The 22973-nt window shown below is 49.6% G+C and overlaps 2 protein-coding genes across 3 annotated transcripts in view; one reads left to right on the top strand and one right to left on the bottom strand.

Annotated features, from left to right (window-relative positions):
* Positions 1-3604, bottom strand: part of IREB2 (iron responsive element binding protein 2) — a 30792-nt gene extending 27188 nt beyond the window's left edge. The window contains exon 1 of the mRNA XM_044450487.1: positions 3484-3604. Coding sequence (XP_044306422.1) covers positions 3484-3502 — 19 coding nt within the window. The 5' untranslated portion in view covers positions 3503-3604. The remainder of the gene's footprint in view (positions 1-3483) is intronic.
* A 2383-nt stretch (positions 3605-5987) lies between these two features.
* On the top strand, positions 5988-22966 carry MAN2C1 (mannosidase alpha class 2C member 1). Of its 2 annotated transcripts, none has more exons than XM_044450583.1 (26): positions 5988-6108; positions 6755-6880; positions 7327-7450; positions 7756-7826; positions 8286-8463; positions 9164-9353; positions 9813-9919; positions 10563-10673; positions 11115-11207; positions 12244-12360; positions 13310-13405; positions 13899-14044; positions 14754-14877; positions 15683-15804; positions 16220-16305; positions 17099-17269; positions 17618-17700; positions 17909-18003; positions 18318-18422; positions 19364-19523; positions 19609-19752; positions 20469-20578; positions 20996-21075; positions 21269-21414; positions 22062-22165; positions 22268-22966. In XM_044450583.1, exons 1-26 carry the CDS (start codon positions 5990-5992, stop codon positions 22413-22415), a joined length of 3156 nt encoding a protein of 1051 aa, XP_044306518.1. In that variant the 5' UTR covers positions 5988-5989; the 3' UTR covers positions 22416-22966. The 2 variants fall into 2 exon arrangements, with proteins under 2 accessions (XP_044306518.1, XP_044306519.1); XM_044450584.1 differs by lacking the exon at positions 5988-6108 and adding an exon at positions 6222-6655.
* The last annotated feature ends 7 nt before the right edge of the window (positions 22967-22973 follow it).

Consider the following 22973-nt stretch of genomic DNA (forward strand, 5'->3'; position numbering starts at 1 on the left):
AGCCCATCGATTTAAAACGAAAGGGTGATTATGGTGCACAAGCAAGAAAGAGTGGACGCACTATCTGTACACAACTGCTGCTGTTGCTCTGGCTCAGCAACTCACAATCAGCTTCTGATGAGTGTGACATCTAAACCCAGACCGCAAAGCATCTGATCCCAGGGGTTAATTCATAGTTTGTTTTGGGTTACAGCTGCAGTGCTTAGCCGCTACACAACCAGTGATTTGGGTATGGACATCACTCACAGCAGGAGCCAATCTTGGGTTGTGGAATAAAGTCAAAGAGGCAAGTGCACTGCACACAATACAATCTCCACCAACCATGAACTGCTGTGTGCTCACAGCCCCATTGTGTGTGCAAATGGCCACGCAGGCTGACACCCAAAATACACACGCTTAGATTTTCAGCTTTAAACACAGTTAAAAGCTTTCATGTTGCTTACAGTGCATCAGCACAGTACAGAAATTATACACTTAGTAGCCTCCGCAGGTAACCATGATTGTACCATATTAAATTCTAAGGGACATAAGAAACAATTCTAAATACAAGCTAGAGTAGCTTAGCTCAATTTACTGCCACTGGTCTTTAGTTATTGTGTAATAGATTAAATTTATTCACTCTCCTCCAATCCTCTCTTAACCCTCCATTCTGGTTATACAAGAGCTATGTTTGAAAGCAACAACATCTGCAGGAATAAAACTACACCACCACATTTCCCCCCTACTCTAAAAAAGGAACACAGTACATGAATGGGTCAAGATTCAAAAACACCTTTAGACTACAATCCTTCACACAATGTATCTGGGAGTAAAATCTCACTGAACATAGTGAGGCTGATTTCCAAAGAAGAATACATAAATTGAGATGTTAAGCATTTTGATTTATTTTCAGAACAGGACTGTGCTGGACTGTAACCCTGCCATTTTATTGCTCCTTCATTATGTTTAATATTTGTATTATTTTAGCAACAAACAATACAATATGAAAACATATCTGACACCAAGCATGAAATAACCTATTAGCAATTACCTGGCTATACTAATACAGATATATTAAACTGTAGGATTGCACATGGATTGAGAAGCATAAATAACAAAACAGGCAAAACATGCTACTGAGCACTTGGTTAAGAGTTAGCAAAGCCAGAGGTCATGACTAAGTAATTTTTTTACTGTATAAGTTAAATACTTTGATTACCCTTTAAGAAGAGTTTACACACCTTGTAATGGACTATATAGCATTAATTTTCTTTACAAGCATAACTATGCAACTATGCAAATTTATATATCTATAAATATTGTCTCTATTAACATGTTCCAATTTGTTAATACCTCAAAGTTCCTGTTGTTCAAAAATATAAGGATGAAAAGGTGGGCAACATAGCTGGCTGAACATTTTGTTAAACATGCAATATCTGAGGCAGCATAAACCAAAGATATTTGTTTTCAGTGAAGGCATGAACAACAAGGAGTTCACAATAAAAAGGGGTGCTTTTAGAGGATGGTTGGATGTGTCCATATCTACAAACAATTCACAGTTAAATGAACATTTCCCAAGCATTCACAACTTAATTTTTAAAATATAATTTTAATTATCCTACATAATATGCTGATATACATAAAATGGGAGAAATAGTTTTGGCCATTTTGTAGAAGGGGCTCATGGTGGACTTAGGCCATTTGCTCATGGAATCTTTTAATTTGACAAAGAAAACTCAACTGCAAACTAGATCTTAAGACTGCTTGTATTTCCTATGCTACAGAACATGCATGTCTCCTTTCAGCAGACTAACAGTTTTGCTAAGAAACAGGACAGCATATGAATGTGTAAAAGGAGCATAAACAACTGCACAGTCAAACCACACACACAGACATAAACATCCTGACACTTGTCAAACCACAAAATCCTCAGCCACTTGCATAGGAAAGAGCACAGAATGTGGCTAACAAACGGACACTGGACCATCACACAAGTGGAGGAAAAGCATGAAAACTGAGACATGGGCCAGAGAAAACAAAGTGCTGTTTTGGTTTAAAAGAACGGCACAGAAAAACTATACAACTAATGAAAAGCACCACTTTCTAGTGTTCACTTGGGAAAGCAGGTGCTGCAGCCTTGGATCAAGGCTGCACCGCTTCAGACTGCAGGGGTTGAGGTGGAAGCAGCTTATACCCCTCCTCCATACACTTTTTATATTTCTGTACATGCAATTTTCTGGCGAAGTCCACTGAAACTCTAGCTTTCTAGGTGCAGAGAACAAATGAGCCTTAGCACACAAGTCTTCTATATACAGATCTTCTATGAGATCTGCGGGAGAGGCCCTTCTCCGGGAACCCTCCGTGAAGGAAATTAGGAGGGTAGGTACTCGGAGGAGGGCCTTCTCTGCGGTGGCGCCCAATCTATGGAATGCACTCCCCAGAGAGGCCCGCCTGGCACCATCATTATTTGTTTTTCAGCGCCAGGCCAAGACCTTTTTATTCAAACGTCATTTTAATTGCTGATATTATTTCCTTATTTTATTCTTTGGCCAGGGTGACTTATTTTATATTGTTAATTCGTTTCATATTTTTAATGTATTATATTTCAATTGATTTTGTGAGCCGCCCCGAGGCTTTGGCGAATGGGGCGGCATAGAAATTTTCTAAATAAATAAATACAGGGATTGAAAAAACAACAGCATAGAGGAGCATTCAATTACACGAAACGTAACTGACAGAGGCTTAATTCCCACTCCGTTCCAGGAGAACTGGATCAATACTGTCTAACTTTTTAGAGGGTGGGATAATGAACAACCCCTACCCCGCTTTCCAGAAGAAGAACATGTGCAGAGATGGGCAGCTTCCAAAAGAAACACTCCACATGTACAGAAATCGAGAGTGTCAAAGGACTTCGGTTCTCCCCTGTCGTGCCAGTTCTCTGCATGCACAGGGATAACAACACACCAGGCACGGAAGAGCCTTCACTCCTGCGAGCCGCTCCACCCTTGTGTACACGCGAAGCATACACGCCATCACAACTCGAAGCGGCAGAGCCCGGCCAGCACCGGCCTCTCCCCGGCCCCGGCCCCATGCAACTCGCTGCACCTGCTGGGAGCAGGGCCAGCACCCCGGGCAGAGCGCCCCCGAGGCCTCTCTCTCCCCACCGCCCCCCACCCCGCCATTCCCTCGTCAATGAGGACTAGGGTCATGCTTTTGTTTCCCAGAGAAGGGTTAGGAGGAGGGGGGGTGGAGAGAATGAAAGAAGATGGCTGACAAACAGCACTGCCCTTTCAAGGAAAGGGGTCTGTGGGATGGATGGGGTGTGTGTGGGGGGGGGGAGGGCAGGTATTTTCGGGCACAAAGGGACAGTTATGGAGCGGGGGGAGGGGCGGCGGGGGAGGGGAGCCCTGGGGCGGGGGGGACGAGGGGCGGCGGGGGGGGACGAGGGGCGCGCGCGAGACCGGCGACCGGCCCCCTCCCCCGCTCCCCGCCTCCTCCACTGACCTCGCCCGGCCGCCTCCATGTTAAATCCCTCAGAAGGAGGATGTGGGGCGCGCGCGCGTGCGGCGCGAGGGTCGCCCGCTTGATTGGTGGGGAAACTATGCGGGAGGGGGCGGAGCCCTCCCCTCAAGCACCGCGAGAGCGGCGGGGCGGCCGAGCCGGAGCAGGCCCCGCCCCCGCGCCGGCCTCCCGCGCTCTCACGAGAGCTAGGGCGCCGCAAGAAAGGAAAGCGGACGGAAGGCTCGCGAGACCTCGCGCGCCCTCTCCGAGCGTCTCCGGGGCGGGGGAGGCGAGGCGACGGCGCCCCCGCCGCTCTCGCGAGACCGGGCGGCGCGTCTCGGGCGCTCTCGCGAGAGTTGGCGTGAGAGGGTCCGCCCAGGGAGGAGCGACGTGGGGCGTCGGGAGGCGGAAGGGGCGCAGCCCGCGAGGCTTCGTGCCAGGGCAGGGCAGGGCCGGCAGCCGCGCCGCCCCGCTCAGGGGGCTGTCTTGCCGGGCAAACATGCGGCGGGGCGGGGCGTGCCAGGGACCGAAACGATCCTGGGCTCGGCTGCAGATCAAAGGGGAGGAGGGAAAGGCGCTATTTGCATAGAATTTGCATGTGCTTTGAAGTCTGTCTTTAAAGACGGTGTTGCCTAAGGATGCTCCTATGCTTAAAAGGGGTGCAAGGTCGAGGAGGAGGGAAGCAGGCGTTGGGGTTCAGGAAAACTCGGGCAGAAGGCGCAGCGGGGAGATGGCCTCCCGAAGATTTGGGGCGCCATCTAATAACACTGTCGCTGCAGCGCCTTGACCGCACTTTGGAGTTGGGAAACGGCTCCATTGAGTTGTTTTCAAGAAAACATTACTGGGAAAATGGGAATGAGTCCAGTTGTCCTCTGCAGCAGTTAAATCCTGAGTAAATATGCCTAAAAGAACCAGATTACTAATTCTATGTCTCTTTGTCTCATTGGAGTTACTAACAACTAAACATTGCGTGCAGTTGGGCCACCCATCCTATGAACTTGTGAGTCAGTCTTACTAGATATAATTCCTAGTAAATGTGACTAGAATCAGGCTGTAAGACTCAGCCTGGAAATTCTTAATGTGCTTATTTGGCATAATAGCGGCATAGCATACACTGGGATAAGTTGAGATTTACCACAGTGACACAGTCCAGCTAACGGGGACCTGAATTTGTTTCCCACAATCAAACTCAGTACCCACAAGTATTTCATTAAATTATTTTTCCCTGTAAACATTTTAATGCTACTATTCATTTAATTTGATTCCAAGTCTGTAAAACAACATTTGACATGGATGCCAAACGCCAGGCCCTGGCGTTCCTTCGTGCATCCTTTTCTGCAAGTCCCAGCAGTTTGCTGGTTTCACAGCATTTGTGCAGTTTTCGTATTTTCAGTGGCTGAAATGCTCCTCTCAAAGTTTAAGGTATACTGAGAATAAAGGCTTTTGGCTAAACAGTACTATTTTTGGCCCTGCTTGTTATGCCTTTGATCTCATCCCATTTGTTACATTTGTTTGTTTTATACCCTACTCTTACCATATACAGTTACAATATGGTCCACCCCAGTGCTTTATTTGTAAGAAAAAAGGTGCCTGAACTCATGAAATTATTTACCTTTCACATGTAATCAATCACTGTACACACCCACACACGTCAGTTGTGTAATGAAACTTAACGGTCGCCGCCTGCAGTGGGCACTCGGCACACGACCACACAACTAATCACAAGCCGAGCAGCGCCATCACAACCAGCGCGGACAAAGTACGCATGCATCGGATTCGACACACAAGCAGCCCGCATGCACCGTTTTAATGATTTTGCCATCAACCTGCTAACGCTTGACAGGGCGATTCAAATCCACATGGACCAAACATCAAATTTTCAAAAGTTACTTTTGAAACTTGGAAAATCTGTCAAAAAAAGGTGCCGGAACTCTATTCCGGTGCATTCTATGACAAAAAAAGCACTGGTCCACCCCAAGAACCTCTTTGAAGCGGAATTCAGCTTTTGGGCAGGATGGAGTTGCACATCTGGGGTGCACAGTTTTGAGCCCTGGACTAGGGTTGGGGAGACCTGGATTCAAATTCCCACTGGATGCCCTTCGGCCAATTGCTAGGCCACCTCAAAGAATGACTGTTGAATAAAACAGGGACGGGAGGGAGACAAGCTACACCATCTTGAGTTGCATGGGGGAAAGGTGCAGTATCAGTTTCACAGAGAAGAAGTGTGGAAAGTTGCTATTAGGTCCGCAGGCCTCAAACCCCTTAAGCCCTTTGATACACACGCGCGGATGAGCTGTTCTCCGTGGGCTCGTCTTCACATTCCGAGGAGGATTAATTTCGGGCCCCGCAAGGAAAGGCCGGGCCGCCCTTGGCCGCCAGCGTTCCCGGGCTCTTTGCCTTCGGCCAAGGCCGGAACCAATGTGAGCGCCTCTGCACGCGGAGGAGCCATTTCCCTGCCGCACCCGAAGTGTTTTTTTTTGGGGGGGGGGCGCTTGGATCTTAAGCAGACATGGCGGGGTCCGGAGCACTTGTAAACCCGCCGGTACTGAAGCACCGGCGCACTACCCTCGAGCGGGTGGACAAGTTTATTTCCGACACGTACTTCCTTGACTGCAACCTGCGGGGCAGGTGGGCTTGGGTGGTCCGTCACGAAAACCTTCCCCCGCTCCTCTTTTCCCTTCTGCGGACGGCCGATTTGATGCGGCCGTGTTAGGCTGAAACCATAAGGGCGAAGAACCTCGAGGCGGCCTTGGTTCTTATTATGAGACTGCAAAAGCTCCTGTGTTGTTGCGAAGGGCTGAAGCGGCCCTTGTAGCTTGTGCGGTTTTAGCTTTCTGCCATGAAAAGCGTACATGTTAGTGTGGCATAGTGGTTAGAGCATTGAACTAGGAATGGGGAGACCCGGGTTCTAGTCCTCAGCCATGGCCCTGTGTACCCAGTTGGCCACCTGAGTTACTTACCTCTTGATGCATGTCATATAGGGCAAGAGAATACCTTTGTGAGTCAAATCTCCTTATTAACCTTTTTGTAGCTTACAGTGTCTGCCAAGATACGTAGGTGTACATGCCCTGCGAAAACAAACACACAAATGAAAATTATAATTCATGAAAATAGCTAAAACTGTCATGAAAATGCCCGTTGGCTTGGTGGTGGCATATAAATCACGAAAACAAAAGTGAGACACCAAAATCATTACATTTAATTGGTCCTGTAGATATCATTTCAAAAAGTACTTCAAAAAGCTGATGTCATTTTTGCATATTGTTAATTTCAGGTTGTTTGGTGATACATGCCCATTGACATCTCTGTCCTGCTTTGAAACTCCTCAACGAATTCCATATAATGAAGCTATCAGACAAGAATTCAGGCCTGTAAAAGTTGGGGACTCTTTTGGAAGCACGTAAGTACTCCCTTGTGGAACAAGGAAGGGGACATAGGATACTGAAACTGACCTTGGTTATGTTAACAGAGAAATAAAATGTTCATCTTTTTTCTAGATTATAATAAGCAAATGGGTACCTTATTCTTGGAGTAAGCAAAGCAATTTTTCTCTGGAATGAAGCAGAAAATGCCTGTCAGGGAGTATGTTTCCCTGTGCTTGATGTCTACTATTTGACAAATAGATTTAATTTAGAAATGAATAATGAATAAAAATAAGGACCAGAAAACCAAATTTACACAGTAAAACAAAACGCTCACACTAAGCTGCTCATGTAGGTTATTTGATGTGTCCTTCCATTCATGGTTAAAGTGTTGAGCAACCATCCCATTGAAATTGTTCCATGGAAATTTAAAATAATCTTGGTAATTTTTCAAAACAGTCCAGAAATGTAAATCTTTCTTCAGGTGGCATACCTGCTGGTTTAAAGTAGAACTCAAAATCCCGAGAGAATGGGCAGGAAAGGAAGTACACCTTCTTTGGGAAAGTGAAGGAGAAGGAATGGTTTGGAGGGATGCTCAACCTGTTCAGGTAAGCGGCAATCATGAAAACATTATCAGCATGGATGAGCCAAAATCCCCCTCAACACTTCTCTCTTTGGGTCAGCATAGGGCAGGGGATGCACCATGACCCCCCGCCCCCCAAGGTCCCTGTGTGAGCAATGCAGCAATTCCTCCCACTGGGCTGAGAATGAAAGCGAATGCCTCTTGCCATAGATTTTATATGGCTCCTGTCTCCCATTATGGCAGAACCTGTCAGGATGTGCTCAAGTTTTCTCCCATTTCCTGGCAGTGAAGGTAATTCGGAAGGGTAAACAGCTATTTCCCATTTGACAGGGTTTGACTCAAGAAGGTGAGAAGACCAGCTATATTCTGACAGAAAATCTAAAAGAAACAGACCCACACAGGTGAGTAAGGAAGGTCTCCAATCCAACTGGACATTTCTTTGTTTTCTAGAAAGGTAAAAAGGACAGATTATCTAGATGTGAGCTGATTTTTGTATACTCTGTTAGCATCTAAAAAACAGACTCATCAAATCTTGATTTTAAAGCAGTGACTTGCAGAGTCATCTGATGCAATGGGGGGCAGTTCATTGCAGATGGCTAGCAACTAGGAGAGTAAGATGTCTGAGGGAATTGGTTTCTATAGGATCGAAACCTCTTTGGCTGTGCTTGCCCCACTGCTTTGGAGCTCAGATACAACATACAAAGTTCTGCCTGCCAAAATGGCCGAGTGTCCATCTAAAGAGGAGCAGCAGCTAGGCATGACATTCCTCAACGTAGGTGCAGCCACCAGGAAGGCCCTGTTCCCAGCCCTTGTAGTAATCAATAAAAGGATGCGCCGGTTGCTTTCGTTTACTTCTGCAGCTTGTCTCTGTATGTGGAGGTCGCCTGTAATGGTCTCTTTGGAGCTGGGAAGGGCAGCATGATTGCACCGCCTGATCCAGACAAGAGGTTCTCCCTGCGCAAGGCAGAGCTGGTGGTCTTCAACAGGGAAGTCCATGAGCTGCTGGTGGACTTTGAGATCCTTCGCGACATGGCCACGGTGAAGTTCATTGCTCGTGTTTCTAGCATTTCAGTGTCAGCTATGCATTGGTTAAGATTTTTGCTATTGTCTAACGCAGTAAGTTGAGCCTCTTTCAGAAGAGGCAGCTCTCGGGTAGAGTTGGCCATTCCAGTGGTGTGGGAGGCCAAAGCAAAAGGGGCAGTCCCCGGCAGTTTTTAACTTAAAGCTCTCTGCTACTAACTGGGCCTTAGGAGAAGCATTTAACTTTTTAGAGTGGGGATAACCATGGAAATGCTGGGAAACCAGGGGTAGGTGACAATGTCACCCATAGAACCCCAAGGTTCAGAGTGGGACCACAGGAGGGCCAGCTTGACCTTTGCATCTCAGGTCCTGCATCCCCACTTTAATGTATCCAGGTTTCTAGCTAATGCTGGAAAGCGACAAGCGTGGGATTCAGTGCTGCCAACAAATCCATAGGGTGCAGAATTGCTTGGCTTGGTTGCATGTTTGCTTGCAGTTCTGACTAGCTCTGCCTGGTAGCCTGTCCAACAGATGGTATGAACTGCATGATAATTCACGAACAGCATCTGAATGTAGCAGACCCTTAATCAACGATCCTCCTCGTGGGTTGTTCATATTCAGGAATCAGTTTTCCAAAACTGAAAAGTGTTCCTCGATTCCGGCTGATTCGGGGTACGGGTTTTACTAGCGTAGGCTTTATGCGTTTATTTTCCCACAGCATCTGGGAGAGGAAAACCAGCGGAGCTTCCAGGCACTCTACATAGCCAACCAGATGGTGAACTTGTGCGATGTCACCAACCCGTCGACTTTTCCTGAAGCGCATCAGCTTGCCTGTTCTTTCTTCAGTCAGAAGAACGGAGAGAGCCAGCATCTCATTCATGCGATGGGGCACTGCCACATTGACTCAGGTCGAGAACCATATTCTGCCTCCTGGCCTATGGAAAGCCAAGAATTGTGATAGCATTGTGACTTTGCAGGCACCACAAAATCAAAACAAATGCCACAGTGAATAGCTGCTTGTTGGGGGTCTAAGGAAGTTGACTTCTGCAGGTGTCCAGGCCTCTCCGATCAGATACACCCAAAGGCCGTTAGCTCTGTACTTTTTCAAATATCTGTGCTGAAGAAGGAACTGCTGAGTTCTCGGCTTCTCACAGCATAGTATTATAGAGCAGAGACAAGTACGGAAAGTTGATCCTGAGAAAAGCCCTAAAAATAGAGAACTTCAGGGAGGCAGTGACTGTGGGACTGTAGTAATACAGGAAGTAGATTTGTGTCTTCCAAAATAGCCAGGTGCCAGTGAAAAGCGCGGAATTTGTTGGGCTGGGCAACACAGTCGTAACGACGCATGTCTGCAATTGTCATCTTAGCCTGGCTGTGGCCCTACGAGGAGACGATCCGTAAATGCGCGCGCAGCTGGGTAACTGTCATACGCCTGATGGAGAAGAATCCAGAGTTCACCTTTGTCTGCTCACAGGTATTGACACGTATATGCACACCTTTGTTTCTGTTGATTTTACATGTGGGTTGTTTTTTATCGCAGAAGTCTTCTGAAGGTGTTTCTTAAAGGTAAGCCTTCTAAAAGCAATCGTTTTATGGCCTGGAGAAATGGAAAGCTGCTGGCACCACGGTTCAGACGAGATCAGTAGCCTCGCTGGTTGGCTGAAGAGTAGTTGAGAGGGGAGCCGTTCCACTAGCCCTGAAGGAAGACCACACCGGGGGGCTGCTCCTTTCTCAGCTGTCCCTACCAATAGCCATTCCGGTGGCTGCCCAGAGGAACAGGGGAAGCAGTGCCGATGTACCAGACTACCAAAATCCTTAATTTTTCTATCTCTTCTCTCTCCATCCTTTTTCCCTTGTCTGCCATGTCTGTTCATGGAGACTGACTGTCGTACTGAGTTATTAATTAGATGTAAGGTATCCTGGGAGCTGTGAAGAACAGGATGGAAAGTGCTTCAAATAAATAAATATTAAGAACTGATCCCTATAAATGAGGTCGAATATTAATTCAAACTTCTGGAGTCACACTTCATTCAGAGCTGGATTTTCGGGCTTATTTTTCATTTGTAAGCCCCCAGGGTGGATAAAATTAGTCAATTTTAATGCTCCTCCTTCTACAGGCTCAGCAGTTTGAATGGGTGAAGAACTGGTATCCGGGCCTGTATACTATGATTCAGAACTTTGCAAAAGAAGGGCGTTTCATTCCTGTTGGAGGCACCTGGGTAGAAATGGTAAGGATGCCTCGTTCTTTTTTTCTTGGTAGCTGTGCAGCACAGGCTTCTAAGGCCAGGGAACGTGAAATCTGGTCTTCTTTCCAACATACTTTCCACTGTACTGTTTTGTAAATGATAAACAGGATTTCATTGTATTCTCTGGTCTGTACAACTTAAATTCCCTTTGGATCCTGAAAGGCAAGAATGGGAAAATCAAGTTAATTCTTGGCTGTGGAGGGAACCTTTTTGGGATGGGTCAAGTGTGAAGATAATTGCCAGATCTGGAAGGGAAACGAAGAGTTAGAGACTTAATAAATGTATAGGATTATTTGTGTCTGCATATGCTTAATATAAAATGCTCCTAAGTAGTTCCAAGGTAGATACTAAATATCACATTTAAATGCACTATTAAAACCCATTTTTTAAATGTGATTCTGGGAACATGTGATTCTTCCCCAGGATGGGAACCTTCCAAGTGGGGAATCCATGGTTCGGCAGTTCCTGCAGGGACAGCGATTCTTCCAGCAGGAGTTTGGGAAGCTCTGTCTAGAGGTACATGTATATCTTAGTGTCACTTCCCCTCACAGTCCTAAGCACAATCTGAGCTGGATCCTTCCCCATGCCTGTTTGTTTATTGGCAGCCAGAAACCCCAATCAGAGCAATGCTCTATCACTGCACAGCTTGTGTAGGGGAGCTGCAACAGCTATTGAAAAATCTAACCCGTTTTTGCAGCTTCTGAATGGAACTGCAGAAGTTAGGGGGTTACTCCTGGCACTCTTGGCATTGTGCTATGTGGGCTGTTGTATTCTGCAAAACAGCCCAGCTCTACATAGCTGGAACTATTCCTGAAAGATGGACCTCTCAGTGGCTCTTTGCTATGCGTAACCCAAACAGAGCTTTCCTATTTAGAGTGACTTCTGCAGCAGAATGTTGCAGGGTGCGGTTGCTCCTTCTCAGGCCGCCGGCACTGAACAGAACACTCCATTCCATTCCTCCCCCCACCAGTTTTCCTTTCCATTCGCACCAGCAGCAGATGTTCCGAGCCCCCCTGTGCAGCCCCGACACCCCCTCAGCCCCACGTGGCCCTCTTGGGCACCGCTCTTTCAGTCCAAGGGCCCAGAGTCGTCGCTGGAGGCCATGTCCCAGTGGCAGGTGGGACTGAAAACAAAAACGAGCAGCGGTCAAAATACCCGGATACCGTAAAGATCTCTCTGCCAATACCAAAGTCTTAGGAAAAGCATTTTATGATGGGGGAAGAGAAGCGCCACTGCTAGGAAGCCACCAACGGACCAGGGCAAATGGGTCTGGGGGGGAGTGTGTGACCCCGAGCAACCCTGGAGGGCCAGCTTGGGACCCCACGGGTCTGACCACCTTACCTGGACATTCTGCACCCCATTATATAGAAATCCGCCTTCAGAGAACACCTTTGTGTGCGCAAGTGTGTGCACACTGCACAACTGAGGGAGGTATATGGCTTTTGCATCCTCCTTTGGTCAGTGCCGGATCAAGGCCGCTGGGCCAGGTGGTTCCTTGAGTGGACACTGTGGGGATTTGGCTGCATCTGGCTTCTGTTTCCTTTTTGGACAGTTCTGGCTGCCAGACACGTTCGGCTACTCGGCACAGCTTCCCCAAGTGATGCACGGATGCGGGATCCGCCGTTTCCTAACTCAGAAGTTGAGCTGGAACCTCGTGAATTCTTTCCCGGTGAGCCCCTTTTTTCTAAGTGAAAAAACAGTCTATATCATGCAAACTGAGCAATCACCAGCTGTACTTGCCTCGCTCCAAAGGGTGCCCAGGTGTGCTTGAAGTGTGGCTGATGGCTTCCCCGATCCTGCCAAACATATAAGCTTATTAGCATTTTAAAAACTTCATTTTCAGATGTTTTCAGTACAAGGAGCATGGGCCAAACTTAGCCCTAAAGTTTCATTTATTTCATTTCTAGACCGCCTGTGGCCAAAGCTCTCTAGGTGGTTTACAGTGGTTATAACAACAGCTTTTAATAAGATTAATAATTAGAAGACAGTCATTCTTCAGTTCAGTTGCAATGCATGGACTATAGAATTGCAAAGCCTTCAGCTAAAATTTTTCTAGTAGGTTAGCAAACTTTTCCAATGATCTGGAGGGACTGGGGCATATGATGGAATGTGGTAACATTCAGAATAATAATGTGCATAATGTGATGTTCGAAAACTTTCATATGGTAGGTAAGCCTGTCCATCAGCTTTTTCTTCGCTGATGCCTGGGCAGTGTTGAAGGGCAGGGAAAGAATTCGGAATCCATTTCTCCCTTTGTTGATGTTTTCTACTGGCCTGACATTCTGAATTTGGGGGAAGTGTAACAACACAGACCTGTGTTTGGAAGAGTTTGTTAGCTAATAGCATTTTGGCTGTGCGAGTCCGGGCCTTGGACATCTGCACTAGTGAGCTGATTCAGATGTAGTGTTAAACCATAGCATAACTTTACAACAGTGAGTGTCGATGTGCGCACTCTCTTCTCCTCTGGTGTGGCCACAGGGACTCGTCTAGAAGCCTCCATGGCTCTGTTTTTAGAGTTCTGGAAGCTTTGATGTCCGGTGCTGCATGGACTTCATGGAACTTCATTAAGTACCACTAGGATTGGGCTGTTCATTGGCTACCTTTTTTTCTCCTTACAGCACAACACCTTTTTCTGGGAAGGCATTGATGGGTCTCAGGTTTTGGCCCACTTCCCCCCTGCAGATTCCTACGGCCTGGCTGGTTGTGTGGAAGAGGTGAGTGAAGTCGATTTCTGTGGTCCTGCTTTCTTCCCCAAAGGAAGAAGTGAAAGTCGCTGAAGTCATGGTGGAATATGGGGTCCGGTAAAGCTTCTGTCAGTTTTGAGGGCAGGTAACTGCAACACCAGACCTAAGAGAATATTGCAGTCTTGCTTTGTGTACTTTTTATACCTCTGGGGAAGTAGTCTGCTAAAATTCACTGCCCTAATAAACCAGTTAGATACTTGTACCTGAAAAGGTATTTTTTAAGAAGGGTGTCTGAGGAACTAAGGCAAATAATAACCATGAGATTTCATGCTTGATCTTATGTATAAAGATCAGTAAAGCTAGCAAGCCACCAGGCCTAGATGGTAGCCGCCCTAGATTTCTTTAAAAAACTTAAATGCAAAATCGGTGAATTTCTAACAAAAACATGTAACATGTCCTTCAGATGCCTCTGTACCAGAGGACCCTGTTGTGGCAAATGTAACAGTTGCTACGTCTCTTCTAGATGCTAAAAACCGTGAAGAATAATAAGGACAAGGGCCGTGTGAACCACAGTGCTGCTCTCTTTGGCTTTGGAGACGGAGGAGGTGGACCGACGCAGAAGATGCTGGACAGGCTGAGGAGGATGAAGGACACCGATGGCTTGCCCAGGTCAGTCTCTCTTTGCGTCAGCCCCTCCAGAAACAGCGCAGTGATGCAAGTGTGTCGCAGATTTCTGCTGGACCCAAGGAGAGTGGCTTCCCTGAATGGAGCAAAGCAGGACCCAGAGTCCGAGCTGGGAGAAGGCAAGCACGGAACGTAGGAAGCTCCCTTAGGTCAGACCGTCGCCTCGCCTACTGCAGCCTTTCCTGAACATGGTACTCTGCAGACTTCTTGAACTACAGTTCCAGGATCCCTGCCCATTGGGCCATGCTGGCTGGGACTGATGGGCACCCAACACACGAGGAAGCTGCCAGGTTGGGGAAGCCCGATCGTCACTGGCCGGCAGCATCACTTCTTTTCTGAGCGCAGCCTGGAGAGGCCTGGGATGGCAATGGGGAGCTTCTGCTTCGTGCCGCTGGGCTTGGGCGCAGGCTGTCTGAGCTTCCATCTAGTAGCTGAAACAGCAGGTGGCGCCCTGGAGAGCAGAGCCCTTGGGCAGAGATGCTGTGGGGCAAGGCAGCTGTACTGAGCAGGGCCCTGTCCGAAGCTGAAGCTCTCAGAGGTTCACAGCGTTTTAAGTCGCCCAACCAGATTCCAGCGAGGCCTGGCACGGCGTAGCTTCCGAGATCGGGCAGGATCAGGCACTCCAGGCGCCTGTGACTGAGGCTAATGGGGAGTTCGGCCATTCCCATTAGCAGCAGCGCCTGTCTTCTTGCAGGGTTCAGATGTCTACCCCTGACCAGCTTTTCTCTGCTCTGGAGACGGAAAAGGCTCAGCTCTGCACCTGGGTTGGAGAACTGTTTCTGGAGCTGCACAATGGCACATACACCACCCACGCACAGGTCAGAAGGCACAGAACCTGTCTCTGTCGGCGGCGGTTAGGGTAAGGTCAGCGCTCACAGCTGCAGCGCCCGGTCTGGCTTTGAGTGAGCAGGCCCGTGTGTTCCCCAGTTCCTGCCTCCTGCCTCCTAAAACAAGACACAGAGGCAGGGAATGGTCTGCATAAATGTCCCATGCATTACTCCATCTCCCCTCATGAGGCCATATTCCATGAGCTGTACCTCTAGAGCGTTCGGTGCCGGGCAGGATAAAACTGGTGGAGGAGACGCATTTGGGATAAGAGAAGAATGGTTCTAGTCTCGTATCTTTCCTTGGGAGAGGTGCAGATTCAACGTGGTGCACTTTTTGCGATGTCTTGCCACTTGAAGTCGAAGGATTGCCTTTCCCGTGTGTAGCCCTTATGCACCGTGGGCGGCATGTGCCGCTCTTTCCCAGGTAACCTTGGCAAGATGCTTGGCAGGAAAGTGCCAGAAGCAGGTTCTTTCTGGTGGTGGCCCAAACTGGACAGATGTTGCTAACATGTGACTTTTCTTTTGGCAGGGAGTGGAGCAATTATACTGCTGCTTATTTTGAAAAGCTTTACTAATATTTTTTTGATTAAGTGTCTTAGCACCAGGCACTGTATAGTAGTTAAGACTACAGTTCAAGGCCAGATTTATTTCTTGAGAATTGCGCATTGGACTTCCTTGTAAGATTTACAGTCTTTTTTAATGGACTGGGTTTTACTGCTTGTTATGTTCCTTTTGTCCATTAGTCGCCGCTCCTACATTTCTTTAACGCCCACGTGTGTTCTGTTTTGGGGATCAGATTAAAAAGGGGAATCGAGAGTGCGAGCGCCTTCTCCGTGACATCGAGGTTCTGAGTAGCTTTGCCTTGTCGAAGGAAAGTTCTTTCCAGTACCCTTCTGCTAAACTGCAGCACCTCTGGAGGTAAGAGTGTATCAATAAGAAGTGTTTTGCAGCTGATGGGAATGTGTGGCTGGAAGAATATTAACATGGGTGACCAAATCCAAATGGAAGAATGCGAGCTGGAGGCTAGGACTGTAGGCCAGAAGAAAGAAACAAGCCACCATATGGGCTTATCCACAGATCTCTAAACCATTTGTCCTCCTGGTACACTGCTAAATATATCTTAACAACAGAGACCAGAAACTTCTCAGCTTTCAAATTAGCACTGAAGATGTTTCAGGAAATAAGTCAGCGTCTGGATTTTCCCCAGCCCTGTCTTAAGAATAAATTCCGGAGGAAGCCAATATGCCTGATTCTCTTGCGGCTTCACTGGAAGGGAAGTGGGCAGAGTGTGAGCTCGAGCCATGCTTCTTTTTGCTCCCTGCTCTGGCTGCAGGCTGCTGCTCCTGAACCAATTCCACGATGTCTTGCCAGGGAGCTGTATCCAACTGGTAGCCGAGGATGCCATGAGAAACTATTCAGGTGAGCAGGAGGGAAAAGGCATGGCAAGGACAGCCCGCAGGGCTGGCTTCTGAAGTCGGTATAGCTGGGCACCTGCGGAAGACCGCACCTCAGCAGGGCCCGCAGAGCTGTGTGGCACTGTGCCGCTTCTCTGGGCCTGAGGAGGAAGGACGGTCGCTCAGCGCGAGCGCACGTTTTGCGTGCCGCAATATCCCGCGTTCAGTCCTCGGCGCCTCCAGGTGGGGCTGGAAGATCTTGGAGAGTCACTGCCGACGGGGGAAGGAAACTCTCCCCCACCGGGGACCCTCGATGCTACAGAGTTCATGGCAGTGGGTGGGCTTCCGTGGTACGTGGCTCTGATGGTCCACTCGAACAGGGAAGCAGAAATGTCTGATCCCTTCCTCGTGGCTGGGCTACACAAGGAGAATGGGGAAGGCACGCAATTGGCTGGAAAGCTAGCTTTGCTCCTGCTGTGATACAGCATCATGTTCAATGATGTCCAAACACAATCTGTGCATACAGAATTTAAAAGATCAAGCAGATTTTTCTTTTCCTTCCAACTTGTTTCTTCTTCTCCGGCCAAATTCAGAACCACATATGATTGACTAGGATTTCTTTTGACTCAGGGTGACTGTGCCAATTAAAATGTCCTGCTTCGTGTCTCCTCTTCTTTTGCTTTCCCAGTTTCATGTGCCATTTGTGCAAATAGCGATACTTTGGTTGTGCAAGGTTCCTTTTTTAACAGTGAATACTGCCTCTGCTCACAGTGGATGAGCAAGCCCCCATAACGGAAATACTTTCCCTTTTCCCCCAGAAATCCGCAGCGCTGGAGCTCAGCTCCTGAAAGACGCCGTGCAGACCTTGTTTGGAGGCCTGTTGGTGAGCGGTCAAGAGAGCGACGGGCGCCTCCTGGTTGTCAACACATTGCCATGGGAACGAACCGAAGTCATCTCCCGCATGGGCCCAGGAGGGTCCGAGGCATTAGGTGCTAGCGATGCTCCGATTTCAATTTCATGGCGAATCATTCTCTAGACAAGCTCGCCCCACCCTGACGCTGAGGCCATGGGCCCTTGACAAGTGCCCGGCCATGTTTACTGTGGACGCTAACCCTGATCCCGCTTGCTTGTGCCGCCCACATTTGCGGATCGGTCCCCCCGCTGTGCCCCCAGTTCCCAGGCATGCGCAAACCACAGCGTGGCAATCCAGTAATGCGCAGAGGGTCTCACTCGGGGGCCTCTGGGGGTTACTGGGCCCCTGCCTGCACATATGTCTGCCTTTGGGCTGATTCTAGGAAAAATAACGAGCCATTTCCTTTGGTGCCGCTTCATGTCAGCCTTGGTGACCGTTCCCAGCATGGGCTGCTGCGCCGTTCAGGACTCCTTGCCTCCGCCACATGCCGTGACTGTATCCAGGGAGGTGAGTTGGGCTGCATTTTCAGAAGCTGGATTTAGCCATCACGTCAGCAGTCAGGGCTTAGGCTAGCCAATCAGCAGTCAGCCTAGCCAATCAGACTCGCTGTCTCGGTGTGCCTAGGAGGGGACCCCTAAGTGTTGGCAAGGCAACCCCTTTGGTTACCACACAGGGTCTGAGGAAGTCCGTTTCATCCGTAAAACTTCCTTCCCAGGCGGATGGTTCCGTGACCATGAGGAATGGTGTTGTCCGAGTCCGTCTGGATCCCTTGGGGCGCGTGACATCACTCCGCTTGACCCATTCGGAGAGGTACTTTCAAAACCACACGGTACTTGATTGTCCTGCAGTCCAAAAGGCAGTTCCTCGGACTCACGCGGGTTGAACTGGAAGCGAACCTGGGAGGTTCCCTTGCCTGATCCCCTGATGGGTGGAGATGAAGGGGACCAATACAAAACCCGGCCAGATATCTCTTCTCAACACCGTGTGAGGCTCCACCATCAAATGGCTTTTACTATCAAGGCCTTCCTCCTACAGTTAACTTGACATCTGCTTCTGCCCAATTTCTAGCCATCGGCCGGAAATCGAAGTGACGCAGTTCTGTCGATCATTCTGTTTTGTTGCAGAGAGGTGGTCCCCGAAGGTTTCTGTGCTAACCAGTTTGTGGTATTTGATGATGTTCCACTGTACTGGGATGCATGGGATGTGATGGACTATCACCTGGAGACCAGGTACATGACTGTGGCCTTATTTTCTGGTCCACGTGCTGCAGAAATCTTTGTGCCTCTTGGGATTCTGGCAACCGACCAGTAAAAGGATAAGGGAGACCCCCTCTTTGCCGAAAGCCACTCCTTCAGTCATGTATTCATTCTCTTTCTCTCTCACACACACTCTTTCTAAAATTTAGCAGCTGGAAATGCAGATCAGGTGCTGCTGCCCATCCTAATACTCGTAACCCGTGCCAGGATTTGGTCTGAATCACTCAGGCTCTTTCACCCAAGATAAAAGACAGACAACATGGCAGAGACTGTTCCGTTAGCATGAGTCGGGGGGAGGGGGCGGGTTGAGAAGAAGCAGGTACGCTCCTTCACTCCAGACATACAAAACCTCAAAGGTATCCCACAAAAGTGGCAGGATGAAATGCCAGGAAGCCTTTTAATCCCATGCGCAAAAGCTTTTCAGAATGAAATCAAAGGGAGGCTTTTAATAGAACACCCAGGTGATCAATGTAGTGTCGTGACAAACGGGAGGGACAATAGCTCAGCCGTTCAGCACCTGCCTGGGCAAGCAGAAGGCTCGGCTTCGATCCCTTCGCCTCCCACCGGGACCAGAAAGCAGCTGAGGGCAGGATCAGTGCCCGAGACCTTGGAGAGTTGCTCTTGGTTCGACAACACTCAACTAGACACACCCCGGATGCCGTTTGGCAGGGATGGGAGAGGCATGGGACACAGAGAGGAAGCAAAATGAAGCCCAATCTGCCAGCTGAAACCTCCTGTTTTTTCTAGATGTTCAGCTCAAACAGCAGTTTCTGGGCTTTTGTCCTCGGCCACCTGGATGATGGCTTTGTTCCTGCGCAAAACAAACCCATCTCTCCCGTCCCTGTCCTTCCTTTCCCCTGCAGCCTCCATTTCTGGACCAAATCCGTTGCTGCAATCGCCTGTCTTTCTTTCAGAAAGCCCATCGCAGAGCCGATCAAACCCCCGGAGATCGTCCTGCCAGGGGGGTTACGGGGCAGTGTGAGGTTTTCCCTGCGCATCGGCAAGAGGAGCGTGCTCACCCAAGAGATTGTCCTGGACGCAGCACCGAGCTCTTGCGTTCGCTTCCAGACGCAGGTCCGGCCGCGCGCCCCTCACCTCGGCGTGGGCCGTAGCGCCTCCGGTGCTCACGCCCTGCAGCACGTTTGCCTCTCGATTGCAGGTTGACTGGAATGAAGCCCACAAGTTCCTCAAAGTGGAATTTCCCCTAAAGGTCCGGAGCCCAAACGCCATGTACGAGATCCAGTTTGGCCACTTGCAGAGGCCAACGCATTCCAACACCTCCTGGGACTGGGCAAAGTTCGAGGTGAGGTGCCAGACGGCATTGCCGCATTTTGTAGTCCCGGGGGGCGGGGGGGCGGGGGCGGAATCCCGGACCCACTGATGGCTGCTGCTCCATGAATTTGATCAGTCCCCTTTCAAAGCCGTCCAAACTGGTGGCTGTCAAGGGGAATGATCCGAGTTCTTTGTGAGAAAAAAGGCAGGGTACAAACCTAATTAATAAATACGTCCATTTTTACACTACCGAACCCAAGAAAGTTTGAAGGAAAACCAGGAGATGATTTCCGCCTGAAAGGACTCCGAGCTCAGCTCTGGCCCTGAACCCTGGAGTGAGCATGTGCTGAGGCACCTCAGCTCGTTTCCTCAAGCTTATGCAGGAGTGCAGAGCCTCTGGGGTTCCCATTACGGGAAGCCCCTTCCCCTCCACCCATCCTTGGCATCCGTCTGCCCAGCTCATTCTAAAAGATCGAAATGCCTCCCCAAAGACTTAGCTACTGGTAGTGAGAACTCCTAACACATGCTGGTATTTTGGGCCTCCCCGCTTGGCCTTTTCCAAAACGGAATGTGGCCCCTGGGCTGAAAGAGATTCTGTGCCCCCTCCCTCCACTCTTTCGCTGGCCCTGGCTTCTGGACCGTGGGGACTCTGGCCAGAAAAACACTGCTGCCCAAGCCCCAGGCCCGTGCGTGCCCAATCAGACGCGGTTTGCCCACCTTCTCTGCTGAGCTGTTCCCTTCCCCCAGGTGTGGAGCCACAAGTGGATGGACCTGTCCGAGCACGGATTTGGGGTTGCACTGCTGAACGACTGCAAATACGGCTGCTCGGTCCGTGGCAACACGATGCGCCTTTCCCTGTAAGTTTTGGGGGGCGACAGGTATTGGCCAGGCAGGAAGAGAACCAGCCCGGCGATTCCCGGAGCAGCTGTTTGATACAAGAATGCTTTTCATAGCTGGAGGCATGTCTGGAGGGGACAAGGGAAGGCTTTCTCGGCGGCCGCTCTCAGCCGCTGACGAGGATGGCTCGGTTGGCCCCATCCCCGTTGCCCTTCTGCTGGCCGGGAAAGACATTTCATTCCAGTGGACCTTGTGCTGGTCTGTGGCTGAAAGGCTTTCTTCACTGTCTGTCTTTCTCGTGGTCGTGGGGCTTTTTTTGCCACGTTTCCGATGTTTTCACTTGATCGCTAGCTGCCTTGAGCACTGCTCTTCCGTAGAAAAGTGGGATTTAATCACTTAAATGAATACAAAGACGTGTTTCTCCTCTGCCCATGAAGGTTGCGAGCGCCAAAGTCACCTGATGCCACTGCAGACATGGGGCGCCACCAGTTCACTTACGTGCTGATGCCTCACCTGGGTAAGCAAGCCTAAAGTTCTCACCTGGCTTTCGCAGGCGCAAGTGGGAAGTCCCAAGCTGCCTCCAAGCGGGGCTGGGAAGTGGGGGTGGCGGAGGCCCCCTTCCTTACCCCACAGGGCCATCTTTCCAGCGCTGGTTCCCACTTCGCAAACGTGTGTTCGCTGCCTCCACTAAATGGCGCTTTTTTGAACAGGGTCCTTCCAGGAGGCCGGGGTCATCCGTCACGCGTACAACCTGAACTTCCCCCTTCACACAGTGCTGGGCAGCTCGGCCCCGGGCCCAGCCTGGAGCGCATTCTCTGTGGAGGCCCCAGCGGTGGTTCTGGAGACGGTGAAACAGGTAAGCGGCCCGAGGGAGGGGGAGAGGAGCACCAGGCGAGCTTTTAGGGCTTGAGCTGGGCTTCTCCAAAAGTCTTTGGTGGGGTTGGCGAGAGAGCTCAGTCGGCTTCTTGAGGCTGTTTCTGCCCCCCTGAAGCAAACTTTCCAGGCCCCAAGGACTGTGAGGAAAGAGGGAAGCAGCGCAAACACTGCAGGGGCTCCGTTCTAGAGTCCGCACAGCTGTGCCTTTAGAGAACCGGCAACCTCGGCAGGGAAACTGGCTAGCTTTTCTGTTCTTGATTTCTCCGCGCTACCGTGGAAGGCTGAGCAGTGGTCCTCCTGTCCCATTCCCCCACGAAGTTTGCAAACGCTTGTCCAAGGATGCCGTCTGATTTTTTTTTTAAAGCCTTCTCAAGGAAGCGGGCTTCCCCAGCAACAGATGAGACTGTAACTCCCATTATCCCCAGCCAGCGTGGCCAATAGTCAGGCATGCTGACTTGCAGTCCAGTCGTCTGGAGAGCACCGGGTTGGGGAAGGGTGTTCCAAGGCAAGATTCTCCTTTGTGTCCTTCTGCATCTGAAGCGTGTCCCAGGGAGAGTGACTGCACAAAACTGGGAAGACCTTTGCTCTGAGCGTGGGTTGTCTGTCTGTCTGTCTGTCTGTCTCCAGGCTGAGGAGAGGCCAGGTGCACTGATAGTCCGCCTCTACGAGTCACACGGCAGTACTGTGGTCACCTGGCTCCAAACACACCTCCCAGTCCAAGAGGCCGTGATGTGAGTAGAGAACATGCTGGGGGCAGGGGAGAAACATAACATTACAGCAACTGGATGGCTTGAAAAAGCTCCGTTTCAAAACAACGGCACCCCCTTTTCCAGGTGTGACCTCCTGGAGCGACCTGACCCAAACAGTCACCTGCCGCTGGAGGAACGTGGCTTGAAGCTTTCCTTTACGCCATTCCAGGTGCGATCTGTCATGCTGATCTTGAAACAGCCTGGCAGAACAGAAGAGCCAGAGAGCAAATGAGTACAGATTCAGCATCTCCATGGAACCTGTTCTGTGCCTGCCATGACACAAGAGCCCGACTTTTTAGCACAGGTACAGGGTGGACATTAAGTCCAGGCTGAGATAATTAGAAGGCTGGGACCACAGGCAGAGCCTGGTGCTGCGGCTGGAACGAAATACGTACCACATACTGGGATAACCTTGATCAGCTTTCCTCAACCTGGTGCCCGCTGGGTATGTTGGGCAACAGCTCCCATCATCCCAAGCCGCCATGACCACATTGGTTTGGAATGATGGGAGCCGCAGGGCAGCGTGTCTGGCAAGGCCCATGTTGAAGGAGGGCGACTTAAATAATCAAGTGCAAATAATACCAAAGTTATTAGACATCAAGAATGATAGCAGCTTAATTTAGGTGGGGAAGAAAAATCCTGTGTCCCTTTTCTAAAATAATTGGGAGTCAGGTTTGGTTGCTAATCTACTGCAATCCATCCAAGGGTTTGTAGATTCTGCTTTTGAAGAAGGATCTGATGTGAAAAATAAAAAGGAATGGAAGCAATACTAAATGAAGAGGAGTGATAT

Source organism: Varanus komodoensis, unplaced genomic scaffold (genome assembly GCF_004798865.1).
Source record: "Varanus komodoensis strain SLA01 unplaced genomic scaffold, ASM479886v1 scaffold67, whole genome shotgun sequence".
In the NCBI taxonomy this organism is placed as follows: domain Eukaryota; kingdom Metazoa; phylum Chordata; class Lepidosauria; order Squamata; family Varanidae; genus Varanus; species Varanus komodoensis.